The sequence below is a fragment of the Hippocampus guttulatus genome, chromosome 7, assembly GCF_054856545.1.
Source record: "Hippocampus guttulatus isolate MCC_2025c chromosome 7, RoL_Hgut_1.0, whole genome shotgun sequence".
Taxonomy (NCBI): domain Eukaryota; kingdom Metazoa; phylum Chordata; class Actinopteri; order Syngnathiformes; family Syngnathidae; genus Hippocampus; species Hippocampus guttulatus.
Window position 1 is genome coordinate 4,074,140 of NC_141267.1, and position 18,031 is coordinate 4,092,170.

General features: G+C 42.0%; 1 protein-coding gene and 1 long non-coding RNA gene across 6 annotated transcripts in view; both read left to right on the plus strand.

Annotated features, from left to right (window-relative positions):
- Positions 1 to 1,992: 1,992 nt before the first annotated feature.
- Positions 1,993 to 18,031, plus strand: part of orc1 (origin recognition complex, subunit 1) — a 51,793-nt gene continuing 35,754 nt past the window's right edge. For 3 of the 5 annotated variants that reach the window (XR_015101407.1, XM_086115964.1, XM_086115966.1), the window contains exons 1-9: positions 1,993 to 2,076; positions 2,164 to 2,253; positions 4,441 to 4,568; positions 6,245 to 6,417; positions 10,337 to 10,766; positions 14,947 to 15,214; positions 15,546 to 15,653; positions 15,731 to 15,959; positions 16,065 to 16,171. Coding sequence is in view for 4 of the 5 variants with exons in the window: in XM_086115964.1 (XP_085972090.1) it covers positions 2,165 to 2,253; positions 4,441 to 4,568; positions 6,245 to 6,417; positions 10,337 to 10,766; positions 14,947 to 15,214; positions 15,546 to 15,653; positions 15,731 to 15,959; positions 16,065 to 16,171 (1,532 nt within the window). In the remaining variant the exon portion in view is untranslated. Of the gene's footprint in view, positions 2,077 to 2,158; positions 2,254 to 4,440; positions 4,569 to 6,244; positions 6,418 to 10,336; positions 10,767 to 14,946; positions 15,215 to 15,545; positions 15,654 to 15,730; positions 15,960 to 16,064; positions 16,172 to 18,031 lie in introns of all 5 variants that reach the window. The other 2 variants (XM_086115965.1, XM_086115967.1) reach the window with 2 other exon arrangements.
- Positions 10,775 to 12,285, plus strand: LOC147202012 (uncharacterized). Its single transcript, XR_015101408.1, has 3 exons — positions 10,775 to 11,603; positions 12,054 to 12,110; positions 12,183 to 12,285. It is a non-coding gene; the product is annotated as an uncharacterized LOC147202012 (long non-coding RNA).

Consider the following 18,031-nt stretch of genomic DNA (forward strand, 5'->3'; position numbering starts at 1 on the left):
CATATCATTTCACAGTCAAAACACATATTTATATCTTGTAACATTGCGAAAACACTTACGCTATACAGCTGTTCACACGACTCACTAGCGGCAGATTTCAAACTCCAAACCACGATATTTTGCTCTACAAATACCATCCAAATAATTAATCACCCGTCCAAATATAACACCTAACAAGCTTCATGGTAAAATAGCTACCAATTACCTGAATATCGCCAGGGTAACAATGACGATCATGGGTGTATCAAGTTGGGACAAGCACAGGCACAGTTCAACGACTACCTTACTTCACTTCCTGGTCTGATTCCCACACGCTCTATATGTTCCCGCGTGTTTTGATCTAGCGTGGCTCTTAAAGTGACGGTGCTACATTTGTTAAACAAGGCAGCCTTCACTACAAAAGTCTAAGTATGGTTCACCTGGTTACATTGATAAAGGGAAGAGGAAAAGCCGTTGTCGTGGATGTAGCGGTCCCAAGTGATGGAAACATCAGAAAGAAGGAACACGAGAAACTCGAGAAATACCAAGGGCTCAGAGAGGAGCTGGAGAGAGCCTGGAAGGTAAAGGTGACAGTCGTGCCTGTGGTGGTCGGAGCACTCGGGGCAGTGACCCCCAAACTAGATGAGTGGTTGCAACAGATCCCGGGAACAACATCGGACATCTCAGTCCAGAAATGTGCAGTGCCGGGAACAGCAAGGATACTGCGCAGAACCCTCAAGCTTCCTGGCCTCTGGTAGAGGACCCGAGCTGAATGAGGGACGGACACCACCCGAGGGTGAGACGAGGATTGATAACATTATATGTATAAATACACACACACACGCACACACACACACATACACGCACGTACCCATACCTGTCAACTTTTCGGAGCACCAACCTGTATAAACTACCAAAAAAATCCTTATAAAGAGCAAAAAATCCTTATAACATACCAAAGCATTTTATATGTCAAAATAACGGCAGAAAAAAACCCCACGAAATTTTCAATTATATTTATTGTAGATCTCCATAATACAATGTCTGGTTAATGCATACCTGTCAACTCATACGGTTTAGCCATAGTTCTTACGTATATGGCCGTATCGCACAAATCATACGGATTCTGAAAATTTCCGGGGTTTTTTTTCACCAACTCCAAATCATTTGGAGTTGGTGAAAAAAGTAACGCAGGAATACAACTCTGAACACAGTAATGCCACTAAGTAGAATGATGAATAGACATTAACCAGACATTGTATTATGGAGATCTACAATAAATATCATTGAACATTTCGTGGGTTTTTTTCTGCCGTTATTTTGACATATAAAATGCTTTGGTATGTTATCAGGATTTTTTGCTCTTTATAAGGATTTTTTTGGTAGTTTATACAGGTTGGTGCTCCGAAAAGTTGACAGGTATGTTAATGTCTAATCATCATTCTACTTATTGGCATTACTGTGTTCAGAGTTGTATTGGGTGATCGGGGCATTCCAATCTTACATATGCTTCGGAAAGTTGCCGAATGTAACCTCTACCGAAGTTACTTCCGGCTAACCTTAATAAAAGAATCTCACTTTAAGAAATGAGACATGCTCAGACTTCTGAGTTGTATTCCTGCGTTACTTTTTTCACCAACTCCAAATCATTTGGAGTTGGGGTGAAAAAAACCCGGAAAATTTCAGAATCCGTATGATTTGTGCGATACGGCCATATACGTAAGATTCACTACAAAATCCGTATGAACTATGGCTAAACCGTATGAGTTGACAGGTACGGTACCTCCTAACTATTTCTACAGGCTCTGCGAATTCTCGTTTTTGCCTTATCATATCTTATCCGAGCGACATAACCCGGAAATTCTCGGGTGATCGGGGCATTCCAATCTTACATATGCTTCGGAAAGTTGCCGAATGTAACCTCTACCGAAGTTACTTCCGGCTAACCTTAATAAAAGAACTCTACTTTAAGAAATGAGACATGCTCAGACTTTCTTTTCTTGCGGACGTGACGTCGCAAGAAACTGCCGGGAAACTGCAGCGAACGATGTGTGCCTTGCAGAATTAGTCGTGTGACTCTCAAACTCTTGTTCCAACGTAGGTTTTATACAGTTAAGCATTACAAATCTTGTGAGCTTGGTGAAGTCCAATATATATTAACACTTTCTTTACTTCCAAGCATAGAATGAAAACGAGACAACGAGTGCGGCGAGTGTACAAGTGGCAAGGAGAACCCTTGAGGTTCGACAGGAAGCTGAAAAACTTTGAATATGGGTAAGGACTTGTCTTCTACAAATATTCTATTTATTTAAATATTCGAGATTCATTTATAATGGATCCAAACAGAGTATTGGCTGTCGGATGTATTGCAATTCTATACATAACTCGCATTTGGGGCGACCTAAAATTGGATGCTCGTCATGCACAGTGTCAAGATTTTGGGCTTTGGGGTGAGGGTGAAATTGCTGCTAAATTATCAGTTGACGCATTGTGTACATTCTTATTTCAGAACAGTTTAAGGCCATTCATTGGAACAGAAATGTCAATATTTTAATTTGAGTATGATGATGTACGAGTACCATTATGTCTTTTTGGCTCTCGGAATCGCTCGCTCAAAGACCAGCGTGTTGTGAACAAATCGTTCGGGGCGGAACAGACGGATTCATGAGATAGGCAGGTGCCCAGCCGTGTAACAGTTAATAAATAAGTAGCAAAAGGTTGAAATAGCATCTCAAATGGATTGGAAGCCAATGCAAGTTGGTTAGTATCGGGGTATTGTGATTGAATTTCACCCTCTTCATAAGTCTCGCTGCAGCATTTTGTAATAGCTCCAAGCTTTAAACACTGGATATGGGAAGACCAGTGAGCAATACTTTGCAATTATAAAGGCGGAACATAACAAACGCATGAATTGTAATTTCTGCGTCACCAGGAGATAAAATGGGACGTATCTTAGTGATATTGCAAAGGTGAAACCCCCCCCCCCCCCCCCCGCAGTAGTAGCTTTGCAGTGGCATCTCTACTTGCGAAATTAATTGGTTCTGAAAGAAGTTTCTTAACTAATAGAGACGTTTTTTCCTTAAAAATGGCCTATTTCGTTCCAAGCCCCCCAAAAATTCAGACATAAATGTATCCTCAAGCATAAAAATGCATCAAAATATGTAAGATAAGATAAGATAAGATAAGAAAACTTTTATTAGTCTCGCAATGGAGAAATTGCCAATTCACAGCAGCAAAGTTATGAAAGGAAGAAGTAGAACAACAAAATATAGGAGCTGCTGGAAAGGCAGCCACTCTCGCGGCGCCATTTTGAAGTCAAAATAACAAAAATAACACAACACAACACATAGGACACAGACAGTCGTGCAATCTTCACCACCTTTCTGCATACACTTTGTTGTCTGAAGCAGTTATAGATGAAAGAGGAGAGGATCAAAGTGTCCTTTCACCAGTGGATCAGAGACGTCAAACAAATACATGTTACAATTATATTCTGGCACAATAAATGAGAGTTGTGAATAATATAAAAAATAAAGAAGAAAAATGATGACTTTTAACTGTGTCCTCATCGTTTTTTGCCCTCTTTAGTTCATGTTCTCTCTCAGAAGTAGTTTTTGCCTGGCGTTTTGTAAAGAACTGATCCAAGGACGGTCGCTTTTGTCGGCATTTAACAATCCTTCGAAAATGTCCAGAGCAAACATCAGCATAGTGAGCGATTGCCCGACTGGTGAACACTTTTTCTGGGTGATTCAAATTTACGTTAAACTATCGAAAAGCCTCGTGGCCTGAGAGACGAATGACGAGGACGCTGCATAGACACATATCTATTGAGCTATCTACACACACAGACACCAACGGTAGAGGTCCCTCTTAGCCAATGGGATGCCAGAAAGATTCGAGGTCGTAGAATAAGAAAAAGAATAATAAGAAAAAAACTTTATTTGTCACACAATGGAGAAATTTGCAATTTACAACAGCGAAAATTATGAGAAGGAGAAGGTAGAAAAATAAAACAAGTACTGCATGCACAAAAATCTATTTAAATGAACTGTTATTAGTACAGAGTGAAATATAAAATATAAGCATATATGCACCTATGCATAATAACCAATGGCAGAGCAGCTATAAGTATGTTGCGTTCAGGAAACTCAGAGCTGCGAGTAGCAACCCATCTTGTATTTTTACCTTTCGCATCTTGAAATTTCTTTTGGAACAAGAGGCAATATTTTCCTGTTAAGGCGTTTCGTAACTTGAAAATTTTGTATGAAGAGACATTTGTAAGTAGAAGTACCGCTGGACTGTTGTTCACCTAAAAAATTGCTGTTTCATTACCAATGTAATGAAAATAACGATCTTGTATGTCCACTCCAGTTGAGAAATAACTGACCACTCATTCATGTGAATGAATACTGTATGTAGGACTCTCCAGTATTTCAAGCTCACAATGTCTTTCTGTCTCAGCTCTTTGGTCATCAGTGTGGAGGGTCTACCCAGGCGCAACATCATTAAGACTGGACACTGCATTCTTATTGAGGGTGAAGATGAAGACAACCCTTATGTGGCTAAAGTTATCAAGCTTTTTGGGGATGGTGAGTATGGAAATTAAGTCAATTTAAAGCACAGGAGAGGGGAGAGGAGATGAGAGGAGATGCACTGCATAGTCTTGGGATCTTGCATTGCGAATTGTTTCATGATTGTTACCAACTAAGAAAGGATAGATTGAAAGTGTGGAAATGCAGTGTTGGATTGTTGATAAATATTCCCCTCCGCCCCCACCCCAAAAAATAATTTGTGCTTAATTTTCTGAGAAAGAAAAATAACACAAAGCAGTGTTGGGTTGATAGCAGTGTCAATTGCAGAACACCCACATTTTTTGTATATTTTTAAAACAGTGACTTAGAGCAGTGTTTTTCAAACCCTGTGCCGCGGCACGATTGGATTGGACTGGATAAACTTTATTGTCAAATGTGCTGTATGTGTAACATACAGCACAGATGTTGATATTGTCAGGTGTGCTGTGGGAAATTATCCAATATGTATGCCTGTGTGGTCAATCGCTTGACATTGTAATCGTGTAGTAATCTTCCATACCGCATACCTGTCAACTTTTCGGAGCGCCAACCTGTATAAACTACCAAAAAAATCCTTATAACATACCAAAGCATTTTATGTCAAAATAACGGCACAGAAAAAAACCCACGAATTTTTCAATGATATTTCTTGTAGATCTTCATAATACAATGTCTGGTTAATGTCTAATCATCATTCTACTTAGTGGCATTACTGTGTTCAGAGTTGTATTCCGGAAATGAAAGCATTCGAGTAGACGAGCACCATTCTGGGAAAAAGCAAACGGAACTACCCGTTAGGGGGGGGGGGGGGGGGGGGGGAACAAAAAACGGAAATTTTCAGAATCCGTATGATTTGTGCGATACGGCATTATACGTAAGATTCACCACAAAATCCGTATGAACTATGGCTAAACCGTATGAGTTGACAGGTATGATACCGGTAGGTAGGTAGCAAGCAGCAGCTAGCTAATTACCTGATGCTTCGAGACTAGCGAAGTTTCCAGCACGAGACAATACAATAAAAGGTATCTTTCATTTCGATTTACTTTTACCGGAGATGCAACGGCACCAATGTTCCCTCTAAGCTGCGCAACTGCACACTGGTCGCCCACTCTCGGCGCGCAAGAAAACCTATCCAGTGCAGTGAACGCACTGCAAATGAATTAGATATAACACTTTTTTTTCTGTATCAATTTGCTGTGTATTTCAGTAAGTGACAGGTGACCAGCCAATCACACGATACGACGCAATGATGCTATGCAGCCAATAACGCCATTGACAGTACTTGCGATGTTCTGTGCTCCATACCAATAACAGTGCAGTGGCGATAAGTGACGCTAATGCTAATTCTTTATCATGGCGAAACGACCGGGCAGTGAACGTGATACGTCGACTCCCCAAACCAAAATAAGAATGAACTGCGGTTCTTTTAAGTTGGAATGGCTGTCGCAGTATGTGCAAATAGAAGAAGAAGCAGTGAAACTGGGTGAGATCTTTTGTCTGCTCTGAAAAACAAAATTATTCGTGCAACGGAGTATTGAACATAATGGTTGGACGATTGGCCCTGTCTGTACTTGGTATCGTTTAAATTGAAACCCCTCTTCAATTATATAAAGAGAGGCTTTGAAAGTTTGAAGTTCTTGTGACCTGTGTTTGGAGCCATTCAAGCCTCGTTTCTTTTTTTTTTGTCTCAGAGGGGGGGGTGCAGAAGAAGGCAATAGTCCAATGGTTTGTTCGTGCCTCTGAAGTTCCTGTGAGCAAGCTGCCACTGCTCGGAAGAAAGCCGCATCCACAGGAGATCTTTTACTATCAGGGTCGGGACTGTAATGAAGAGGTCAATGCGGAGTCCATCCTCAGACCGGTGCAGGTAAAGAATTTGTTTTCTCATCAGGGACCACATTTGTCTATCAATTTTCGTCTGCTTATCCATGTATCACATTGGCAGCAGTCTTACAAATAATATTCACCCAAAAACTCAACTCATTGATAGAGCAACCACCGCTGTATACAAAGTGGACATGGAGCAAAAATAAGTCGTCCAACAACAAACGATAAAACAGTCAATTAAAGGTGAAGGCAGTAAAAAGCACAAAAATAGTAAAACCATAATCAAATCTCATGCTGCGTACAGATGAGTTAACGTTTTCAAGATGGGCAGTGAGGGGGCTTCCTTAATGTTAAGTGTGACGTCATTCCAACGAGAGGGACCGGCAACGGAAAAGACTCGATCCCCTCTGAGCCATCGCTTAGTCCTTGGTGCCTCTAATACCATCCAGTTTGTAGACCTGAGGCAGGTGCCTAGGGGTTGAGGAGCTCGGAGAGGTAAGTTGGGGTGAGACCATTTCAAGATTTGAAAACAAATAAGAGAATCTTAAAAAGAACTCGAAAATGTACAGGAAGCCACTGAAGAGACGCCAGAGCGGGAATTATGCTCTCGCTCTTCGAAGTGCTAGTCAAGAGGTGAGCAGCTGCATTTTGGAACAACTGGAGCGCTTGATCAAAACTATGAACTTGAGTTTATAAATTATTAATTTTACACTTTCGCTGGAGACCTTTATTTTTTGAAAACCTCAAATTCACGCGTGAGTGTTTGCGTATTTGCACTTCGCTTCCACTGATGGGCTTTACCTGCTGTGGAGACAGACAAAAGCAGAGCAATTATTAGCGAACTGCCAGGCATCCTATTCAGGATGGGTTGTAAGTGGGAAAGTAAATTCATTTTGTGTTTTACATATAAACCTGATTCTGATTTGGCAACCCAATTGAGATAAGTAGCAGGTAGGCCAGAATCTGTTTACAATGTGCCTGTTGTGGACACAGTCATGTGTTACTGCAGATGAAAACACACGCTCGCTTGGTATCAGGGATGGCAATTTTCCGCTGATACGCGGAAATCCGCCATTTTATTTCTTAAATTGATCATTTTTGTGAATCGTCTAAATCTGTTAAGAAAATTTTAGGGGGGGTCAGGTACCTTATCGTCGAGTTTTCACGAGCTCTCCTGATCAGTCTTTCCATCTTCCGATTGTAAACAGCCCTGCGATTGGACGTGTATGATGTGTTACTTGTTGTGATTGGTTGCTATTTCGGCAAATGCAAATCACAACCAATCCGTGTTCGCCTTCCTAAAACCCTTTCTCGCGAATGCCGAATGTTATCGAGACTCTCGACGAAGCTAAAGTGCGTCAGATAGATGCGGATCTGAAAAACACATTTCAATGGGACTGGTTGGATAGAAAGCTGACGGTGTCCACAGTAGGAAACAGTCAAGAGGAACCATTGTGCTTGTGTCGGATTTCGTGAAAAAGCTCGATGTCGCCGGTAAAGCTCTGTGTACAGTGTGTGACGATGTCATTCTATACGGATCGAGAGGATGGAAAGCTTTACAGAGTCACGCAACCTCGGTGAAACACCGAAAACAGACATTTCTACTGAAAAGTAACTACTCGATCTCGAGCGCTTTTCGACAGCCTGGAGTTGGCTAAAAAGAGATTAGAAAAAGACGGAGAGGACCAATAAGCTTTTAGCGCTTGCTAAAAAGCTTAAAATGAAGAGAAAATAAAGTATTCTACCTCATGAAACTGTATATTGTTGTATATACTGTAAATAGACATCCACTTTATATAATAAAATACATTCATAACCCATATATAGTAAACGGTGTGGGACTTCACTATCACTGTATGAGGTAAGAATCAACAGCTTTTTATCGCATTTACACAACACTTTATGAATACAAGTAATGAACAAATCTTAAATATGGGAGGGAATGTGTTTCCTTTTTTAGTTTTGATTTTGAGCAGCAAATTTGAAGTTACATATTGGTGCTCACCAGGAATGCAACAGCAAAATTGCACACATTTTCACTTGAAAGAATAGTGAACAATCTTGGGATTTTTTTCTGTTTAAGTTTCAAATAGTGTGTAAATTGAATACACTTCATTTTCAGCATGTTTCGTGCCACTTTTGTAAGTGGCCACGCCCTGTCCAGGCCACGCCCCTTTCCGCTTTTTTCATCACTAGCCATTGTCATCCCTGTGGTATAGAAAACACATGTTCATATTAGCTGTTTATTAACATTTGAGTTTAGCCCTGTTTAGTTGTTTGATTTGTCAATGTTGGCAATACAGTAAATATTCCCATCCCCGGAATTCTACGGAAAGGAATATCCTTCACCCGGAATAAAAACATTTTGACTACGATATTACGTGTTACCGGAAGTTGCGTAAGCGGAAATCCCACTACCCTTAACCCGGATGGAGTTGTAATGCCGCGGGAGCTTAAATACACGCAACGCCCACCCGGTGCGACGGAAAAGACAACGCTGAAACAAGTTTTCACTTCGCGCTTTTCGATCATCAGATTCTAAACGACGACGTGCAAGTGAGTTTTTATTGCCGTGCGTTTTACTGTAATTGTGAATGATTTTAACTTTATTCACTTACGTCCTGTAGAACGCGGCACAAGATTAAAAGCAGCACCCACTCGACACGACCGAAGAAACGTGTTCGCTTCGCCGTTTTCATTCATCAGATTCGAAACGAAGACGTGTAAGCGACTTTTTATTGGCGTGCGTTTTACTGTAATTGCGAAAGATTTTAACTTTATTCACTTACGTCGTGTAGATCATCGCATCGAAACGTAGAAGAACTGTAACAACTGGAGCGAAGCGAGTGAAATGCGTCCGTTTGAGCGAGGCTGGACACAAAGTTAAAAAGATCAGGCAGACACTTGGAGTCGGAAAGACGCAAATCTACGAAATTTTCATCAACAAGGCATCGATTCAACTCCTGATTACAAGCCACCATCCAGCAAGGAAGCAATGCAAATGGCAACAAAAATCCTTCAGTATGCACAAGAATTACCAGACATCGGTGATCAACGGGACAGTTACTTGCAACTAGCAAGAATACTGTATGACACGCAGGCAAACATTGTCATAAACCAAAGAATTGCATCCAACAAAACAATCCAAAATACATATTTTTTCCCAAGACAGAAAAAAATCAACATTAAAATACTGTATGTATTTTACTGTTGTGATTTTTTTTTGGATACACTTGTATTGCAGTTTTTGTTATATAAAGAGTTTTTGGACAGTATATTTTTGTATTTTATTGATTGTGTTGTTACACGTGCATTTTGTCAACATACTTGCAGGTTCATAAAGGACATGTACCATGCTCATTTCCCAAATAAGGAATTTCTGTTATCGGGACAAATTGGACAGCGCAAACACGAGTCCGTACTAGAGAATATTTACTGTAAATGTATGTATTGAAGATGAAGATTCACCAAAAACAGAAATAAAGTCGAAGATTCAAGAGGGTCACACACCAGCGCTATTCGCCATCTTGAATTCCAAAAACATTTAAAAGTTCATGGAAGTTAGTTAATGGAATTTGAAAGTTCCATCCATCCATCCATTTTCCGAACCGCTTGATCCTCACTAGGGTCGCGGGGGGTGCTGGAGCCTATCCCAGCTGTCTTCGGGCAGTAGGCGGGGGACACCCTGAATCGGTTGCCAGCCAATCGCAGGGCACACAGAGACAAACAACCATGCATACTCACACTCACACCTAGGGACAATTTTAGAGTGTTCAATCAGCCTGCCACGCAAGTTTTTTGGAATGTGGGAGGAAACCGGAGTACCCGGAGAAAACCCACGCTGGCCCGGGGAGAACATGCAAACTCCAAAATTTGAAAGTTGTTTCACCATAATGTCACTCGCCTTATGTATAAATGAATTGAAATAGTCTTTAAAGTGTTTCTCTTTTCACTCATAGGTGAAGCAACTTGATGGTCCAGCTGCATTCCCAGACTCCAGTGATAAAGACACACTCTATGTTAAGTTGTCCTGGGACACGAAAACTTTCAAGATGGTAGACTCAGCTCTGTTGTCACCCTCCTCCCCTCTTTGCTGTCCCAAACCTTGCCACCCCAATTCATCTCCAAGCTCACTGCCTTCAGGCACTCGTGCATCTCGAAGAGTGAAACAACGAGCCTTGCCTACACCTGAACCCGCTGTGATACAACAGGCAGCTTCAGCAGATCACAGACATACCGAAGCCACTATGAGCCTTGGAAAGGATGGTGGCCTGAACGCAGAGTCACTGAACTCAACCATCAAACTGTCAGCTTCAAAATGTCTTGGCACCAAGAGAAAGAATGCGTCAGCCAGGACACCGGGGGTCCGCAAACGGTTGGAGCTCCACAGTGAGTAGTTTGCTCTTTAACTCATTTACACCCTTTGACGTATAAATACGTCAATTAGCGCATAGCCGCTCCCTCCCCATGACGTATAAATACGTCAATCACGTTTTTTCATGGGGGAGGGTGCAAGAGAGTCTGATGCAACTTCTCACCAAAGGATTAGGCTTGACGGCAATGTTAAAGAGCAAAAAAATGGCCATCGGGTGGCAGTGGTGCAAAAATCCACCAGGATCACGCCGCAGAAGTAGTCGAAAGGGCGTACAGTGGAGGAGGCGCGTATGTGGATGCTGGATTGGAACATTAGCAACTAGCAACAATGGAGAAAAGTAAACAACTAACTAAAAAGGATTGTTTTTTTTCGGTATAAAAGCGCCCTCGAAACAAAACAACAAAGGAGATGGTGTTTGTGTGGAAGAGAAGATGACGCTTCGGTCACGTAATCGAAAGCAGCACCCGTCAAACGAACGTCAGCCTGCGCAAACATGGCGTGCTACACGCGGCCCGCATAGCTCATGCCGAGTTTCGAGTTCATCTGATGAAGATGAACATGCTCCACGTCAGGGACCATCGCTTGGCAGAGCATTTTGTGCCTCCCGTGGCGCACATCGCCCACAAATCGTCTCCCCGGCGACTTCCAGCGATGACGGCAAAGAGGCCGCATTGCTTCGCATGGCCGACGCCGGGCACACGTCAGCGATTCGCTGGAATTGTCTCGTAATGACGACGGTGAAGACGATGAATTGGAGAGCGATTTGGATCCCGATGTGTCGGACGAATACGTGCCTTCGGATATAACGGAAAGCAGCTGAGAGTTCTCGCAAGAGCCGCTGGAACGAGGAGGTAACTGCTGACTAGCTTGCAAGTTCCCGTTCAAAACTTCATCACTTCTTATGCCTCCTCAGTCACTTTTATGCACCGCTACATTCCCCGCGATACTATAAAGTTGCCAGTAACACTAATCATTTATGTATGGTTGATGCGTCTCGTAGATGTGGATGAAAATATGCGCCGTAAATGTGCTGACTTGCGTGTTGCCATAGTTTTTAAAAAAACAAAACAAAAAAAACAGGACACATTTGGTCCGCTCAGCTCTGCTAAAACCACTAGTGTTCAATTCATATTCCATTTCATTTCAAATTGGATGCTGAGCAACGTGAAATGAATGGTGTAAATAGCAGTGTGCGAGCATGTATGTGTGTGTGAGAGATGTTGAAATGTAAGTGGAAAGCAACAATAAAAAAAATTGAAAAATAAAAGTGTGGTAATTGTACAAATTTCTATAAATTACAGATTGTCCAACCAGAAGCAAAAAGATGACGACTCCTTGCTTTGGTGGTGGAAAGAAAGGTAAATAAAATGATTGTACCTCACTCTGCAGCAAGATATATTTGCAACTCTTTATGTTTCTATAATTTATAGGTCGTGCATCTGGACATGGTGGGATGAATCGATGTGGTGACAAACTGGATGGAAGCCAAAAACCATCCTCTCCCCACAGCTGCACTTTCGTTCATTGTTCAATTTGCACGTTTGTTCATAGTTCAATAGTTTTGTGTGCAAATAAATGATTTTGCTACAAAAACATTATTTGTAATGTTCTTTTGTAGGAGGAACACATTATTGAGGTATTTGAGCTGTCACAAAAGCAAAAAATTGTGTAAAACTTCAAATGATGCTTGAAATGCATGCTTTTACAAAAAGCTCATTTTCTCTGGATTTCTGCAGAAAATCGGCCTTTTCCATAAAACTTAGCAGTTTTTTCTAATGCTGATTGCCAATGAACGGAGAAAGCTAGAAACAAACTCTTTTTTCTGCTGAAAGAAGAGAGTCTCACCTTTCTTTTGACAGGTTGCATGTATGTATAGCCATAGAATAGAAAATTCTGTGGGCCTTGCAAATCAGTCAGAATTCAGTAAAATGTGAGGGATTGAGGGGGTTGCTCCAGTGAAAAGGGGTGGTATTCAATGAGTTAATGTTCCACATTATATGGGTTACAGAAAATACTCAATTATTGGGGAATTTTTTAAATAACTGCATAGGCCTGAGTCATATATCCCTGTTTTTTTTCCAGATTATTTTTTTGTTGTGAAAGATTTTTTTCAAATTAGTAATAAAAATAGCCTTGAGCCCCCATGGCCTTACGCAACTTTGACCCTCTCCCTTGTTTCCATCACACTCGAGGCAACTTGGGTACAGCTAAAGAGAGCAAAGCTTTTGTTCCCACGAAAGGAGTTGTGTCATCAGTGGTTTGGAACTGGTCTGGTTTTGCAGCTAGAAATGTGCCCAAGGTGACTGCATACTGCAAAGTTTGTTTAAAGCTCATTGCAAGGAAAGGCACAATTAACAGGAATGCGGAGAAGAGAAGAGAAATAAGAATGGGAGCTTGTGGATTGGAGTGAAATGGATGCTGATGAGTGCTCAGGGATAGATGGAGGAGGATGACATGAACTGTGGTACAGTAATTGGAAGGCAGTGGCGCATGGGAAAGCACAGGGAGGGGATTGGGGCCATGAAAGTCAGTGTGTTTTTGGGGAAAGTAGCTCAGATGAATGGGAGTGGTTACATTGGGTGGAAAAAGGTTTTGAGAAAAAAAAAGTCTCGTAACATTGTCAAGGGAATTGAAAAAGGTGATTGGGGACGTGGAGGAGGCAAAGGTTTGGAGGGACGGAAACCTACTTGTGATACGTCAGACAAAGGAACAGGAGAGTAGACTTCAATGGAGTGTAAGTTTTTGCTAGAAGAAAGTGAGGAAGGTAGTTGTCCTGGCTGAGAGGAATGATAACGGGAGTACCTTTTGTGTGCAGGTTTGGAAAGTCTTTGGGGGGCAGGGTGGCAGCTGATGTGAGCAGGATGGGCAACAGGAGGTGGGCAACAGAAGGATGCTAACTAAGCTAAAAGCTATGATGGACAGTCCCTCCCACCCCCTCCAGCCCGCCCTGACAGCACTTGGTAGCTCCTTCAGCCAGAGACTGTTACACCCGCGCTGCAAGAAGGAGAGATACCGACGCTCGTTCCTACCGACTGCTGTCAGGCTGCTGAATAAAAATAGCAACAATAATATTAATAATAATTAAATAATGTGAAAAACAACTGTAAATAGCACTGCGATTTATCCATTTTGTATTTATATTGCACTTAATTGAACGGTGTTTGTTTGTTTTTTCTTCTTTCTTCTTTCTGCCTACATTCTTGCTGCTGGAGGCTGTAAATTTCCCCAGTGTGGGACAAATAAAGGATATCTTATTAGCAGAATGCAAACGCATTAGAGAGGGGAATAGGTGAATAGTGTATTGGTATGCCTTGAATTTTAGTACGCCGTTCTGTCAGACAGAGTAACACTGCGGAGGATGTGTTTCCCCGTGATGCTGGATTGGCCACCACCATTGAGATGTTACAAATGTCAGCCGTATGGGCATGTTGCAGTGGTTTGTAGAGGAAATCTGAAACGTTCTGTGGAGGAGGCTAGAGAATTGAGGCGTGTAGAGAGGTGAAAGATAAGCATAAATGTGGAGGACAACACAGAGCAACATACAGTATGAAGAGTGTGTGTGCGACGCACAAGATCATCGACTGTGAACGCTCCGACATGCTCTTGATATGTCCATCCTCTCCCCTTCCGATCAATGTCGCCCAGGGATTGGTCAAAAGTTGACAGCCCAGGCAAGAACAATAACAAATTAAGAAAAACATATTTAAGCATCTAAAACAGAGGCGTCCTGTCAGGTGCGCGAAATGCCAAGCTTTTTGAAAGTAACAACACCGCAACCAACAAACTCCCATTAAAAAGCAGCTTACTGTGGAGTCATTCACACAAGGAAGCACAATGATAAGAAACAGCCACGGCAGAGAGCGATCACCGAAGCGGTTGCGTTGCACATTGCGAAAGATACACAGCGGAGAAGACTGGGTTTCTCCACTTGCTGAAAACGGAAGACCCCAGGTATTAGCTGCAACTACTGTATATTGCTGAAATTTCCTTACCTCAGTTTTACAACTGTACTCGTGAGAAAATCAGCAGAGTTGGAAGGGATGAAAAGTGCAGACCTCAGGTCACACACTTTACCCGAAATGTGATTTATTGCTCTACGATGCAATATAATGTATTCTGTGGGTATTATTGAATGTTTGGAGCATAATTGTTAAACATGTTTGACATCTTCTCTCCATATCCTGCTCACTTCAGGTCCAGAGAAGAAGTCACTGCCTTTCAAGGATTCCTTAAGTCAGCTACTCGATGAAGAGTTTGAGTCAGAGGTGGAATTGGCTCAAAAGTTGTCGACATCTCCCCCTCAATTGCTGCATCCAACCTACAACCTCACCCCACGCGGGAAGATGCATAGAAGACCTGCCAACTCAGATTCTATCTCCCTGAAGCCCTCGCTTGTCATCATGAACAAACTGTCTGTCTCTGACATGGACAGTGAATCTCAAATCAGAGCTGTTTCATCCTTGTGAGTCAGTCGTTCTATCATATTTGTATTTTATATTTGTATTTTGGTTTTTCACTAAGTGCGGCAGGATCCCCGTCCTCCCCTCAAACAATGACATTAAAACACAAAACCGCAAATGGGCTGGAGCTCTCAAATGTTACAGAATCATAGAGTGAACGCTTGTTACACGCGTCACGCATCGAGATTGTTCCGAATATTAAAAAAAAAAAAAAAAAAAGGGGCTGGCACTGCTGAGACCTTGTTTTATTTTCCCGGTGCTCCCTCTATATATAATAATGTGTGTGCGCGCGTGTGTGATAATGTGTTCACTTTTTTGGGTGGATTTCATAAGGACTGAAGTGGACAGTGAGATCTCTCCAGTCCCGCTAGCTGCCCCAAAACCAATAACCTCAAAACGGAAGTCCGCTCAACTAGTGTCCTCTCGGATCAAAAAACAGCTGTGAGTGCAAAAATGAACAGTGTTCCGATTCGCAACAGAAATTCTTTAAATATTCAACTTCATTTCTTTGTCATCAGAAATCTTCTGGATGAACAGCAAAACCTGGACTCAGATACAGAAGACGAGGAAGAATTTGTTCCATCCAATAAAGCGCTGTCTAGTAGCAGTGACGATGATGAAATGATTCATGGTGATGAAAGTGTACAAGTAAAGAAAGGTCGACGGTGTACCGCTGGGACTCTTGTGCCTCGTTCAAAGAAAAACCTGTCGACCACCAAGACATGTCGTAAAACACCAAACAAGAAGGTAAAATAGTATTAAATATCTAATTTTGTTGGAAACGTGTCGGTAAAATGTTTTCACAGGCTCCTTCGCTCATCTCCACTGATTGACATCTGCTCATTTACACAGGGAGCGGCCAATACATCACACACTCCTCGCCTTGGCACCCCCACTATCCCCAGCAGGTTGATCCCAGCCCGCCACCCTGTCAACATATTAGAAGTGGCCAGAACAAGGTAAAAACCTCCTTCCTCGATAAACCGTGACTCATCAGGCCTCTTCGTTCTTTCTCACTCTGTCGGCGATCCTTTTTTTTTAAATTAATTTTTTAAAATGACTTTTGTACTGTTCAGTGAATTTCGTTGCTCTGTAGAGTTTGTTTGTGCAGTGACAATTATGACATTATGTTGAATTTAAACAAACAAAACTAAAAAAAAAGCCAACAGATTTTGCAGAGATTTTCCTAATTACCGTATTTTCACGACTATAAGGCGCAATTAAAAGTCTAAAATTTTCTCCAAAATGGACAGGACGCCTTATGATGCGGAGCGTCTTGTCTATGCGCTGAGTTCCAAAACCTGACTGACAGCCGACACGCTGTTTATATAGAGAAAAGGCGGAAGTGACTGTGGACAGGCATGCGGCAAAGAAGTCGGCCAATCAGTGAAGGGTGGGCGTGTATATATATACACATATGGAGAGCGAGAGAGAGAAATGGCAGATGTGAGTGAGGACAGGCATGCGGGGAAGAAGTCCGCCAATGAGTGAAGGGTGGGCGTGTAAGTGGACGCTAAAGGTACGCCCCAAGCAGGTACCAACACCTGTATAGAGTGTGGCTATGTGCATTGTTGCAAAACAACTTTGGTTTTGGTTTCTAGGAACCCCCGAAAATAAATTCTACAAAGAGACACACCTACGAAGCTCAGTTCAAACTTCAAGCCGTCGGTTATGCTTTTGGCATGCGTGCCCATCTCACAGCAGTGGTGAAAAACCAAGTCAAGCAAATGAACTCTGAGCTTGCCGTTATTCCCGGAGGCTTGACTAAAGAACTCCAACCGCTGGACATCGGCATCAAACGGGCGTTCAAAGTAAAGTTGCGAACGGCATGGGAACAATGAATGATCGATGGCAAACACAACTTTACAAAGAGTGAGAGGCAGCGCCGGGCGAGTTACGCCACAATTTGCGAATGGATTGTGGCTGCTTGGACGAACGTGTCTGCTTGCACTGTTGTTCGAGTTTTTGGCAAAGCCGGCATCATTTCCGTGGAGCCACATGGCAATGAGAGTGACTGACAACGAGAGGGAACACGGCGTTTTTGATGGATTACCGGTACTTGCACAATTGTTCAATTCTGATACAGAGGATGAGGACTTTGATGGATTTCTGGGTGATGATTGATCGAAAAACGTGAGTACATTGTACGATGGCTAAATAAAATACAACGGAACTCAGTTTTCCGTTGCCTTTTTAAAAACGTGTTTTTAGCTTGTATCTGTATGTCTTGGCATGCTACCGTATGCTACAAGCTAACGTGTTTTTAGCGTGCGCGCATGCATGCCGTATGTTTAAGCTGGCGTATGTTTTACCACTTTAAAATTGCGCCCAATAATACAGTGCGTTTTGTCTATGTGTAAAATACAGAAATAGCACCCATTAATGAGACTGCGCCCAACCATACGGTGCGTCGAATGGTCGTGAAAATACGGTACCTACAAAGGCAATCATGACACAATCATGAAGACAATAGCCTGAGAAAACCATATACAGTGGTACCTCTGCTTACGAAATTAATTGGTTCTGGAAGAAATTTCTTAACTAGAAAAAAGATACGTGTTTTCCATGTAAATGCCTTAATTTGTTCAAAGCCCCCCCAAAATTCATACATAAATGTTTTCTAATGCATAAAAATCTATCACAAATACATGTGACAATTAGATTATTGCACAATAAATGAGAGTTGTGCATAATGTAAAAAACGAAGAATAAAGAATAAAAATCATGGTCATTTAACTTTTTTCGGGGTTTTTTGCCCTCTTTAGTTCATGCTCTCTTCCAGAAGTGTTTTTTGCCTGCCCTTTTGTAAAGAACTGATC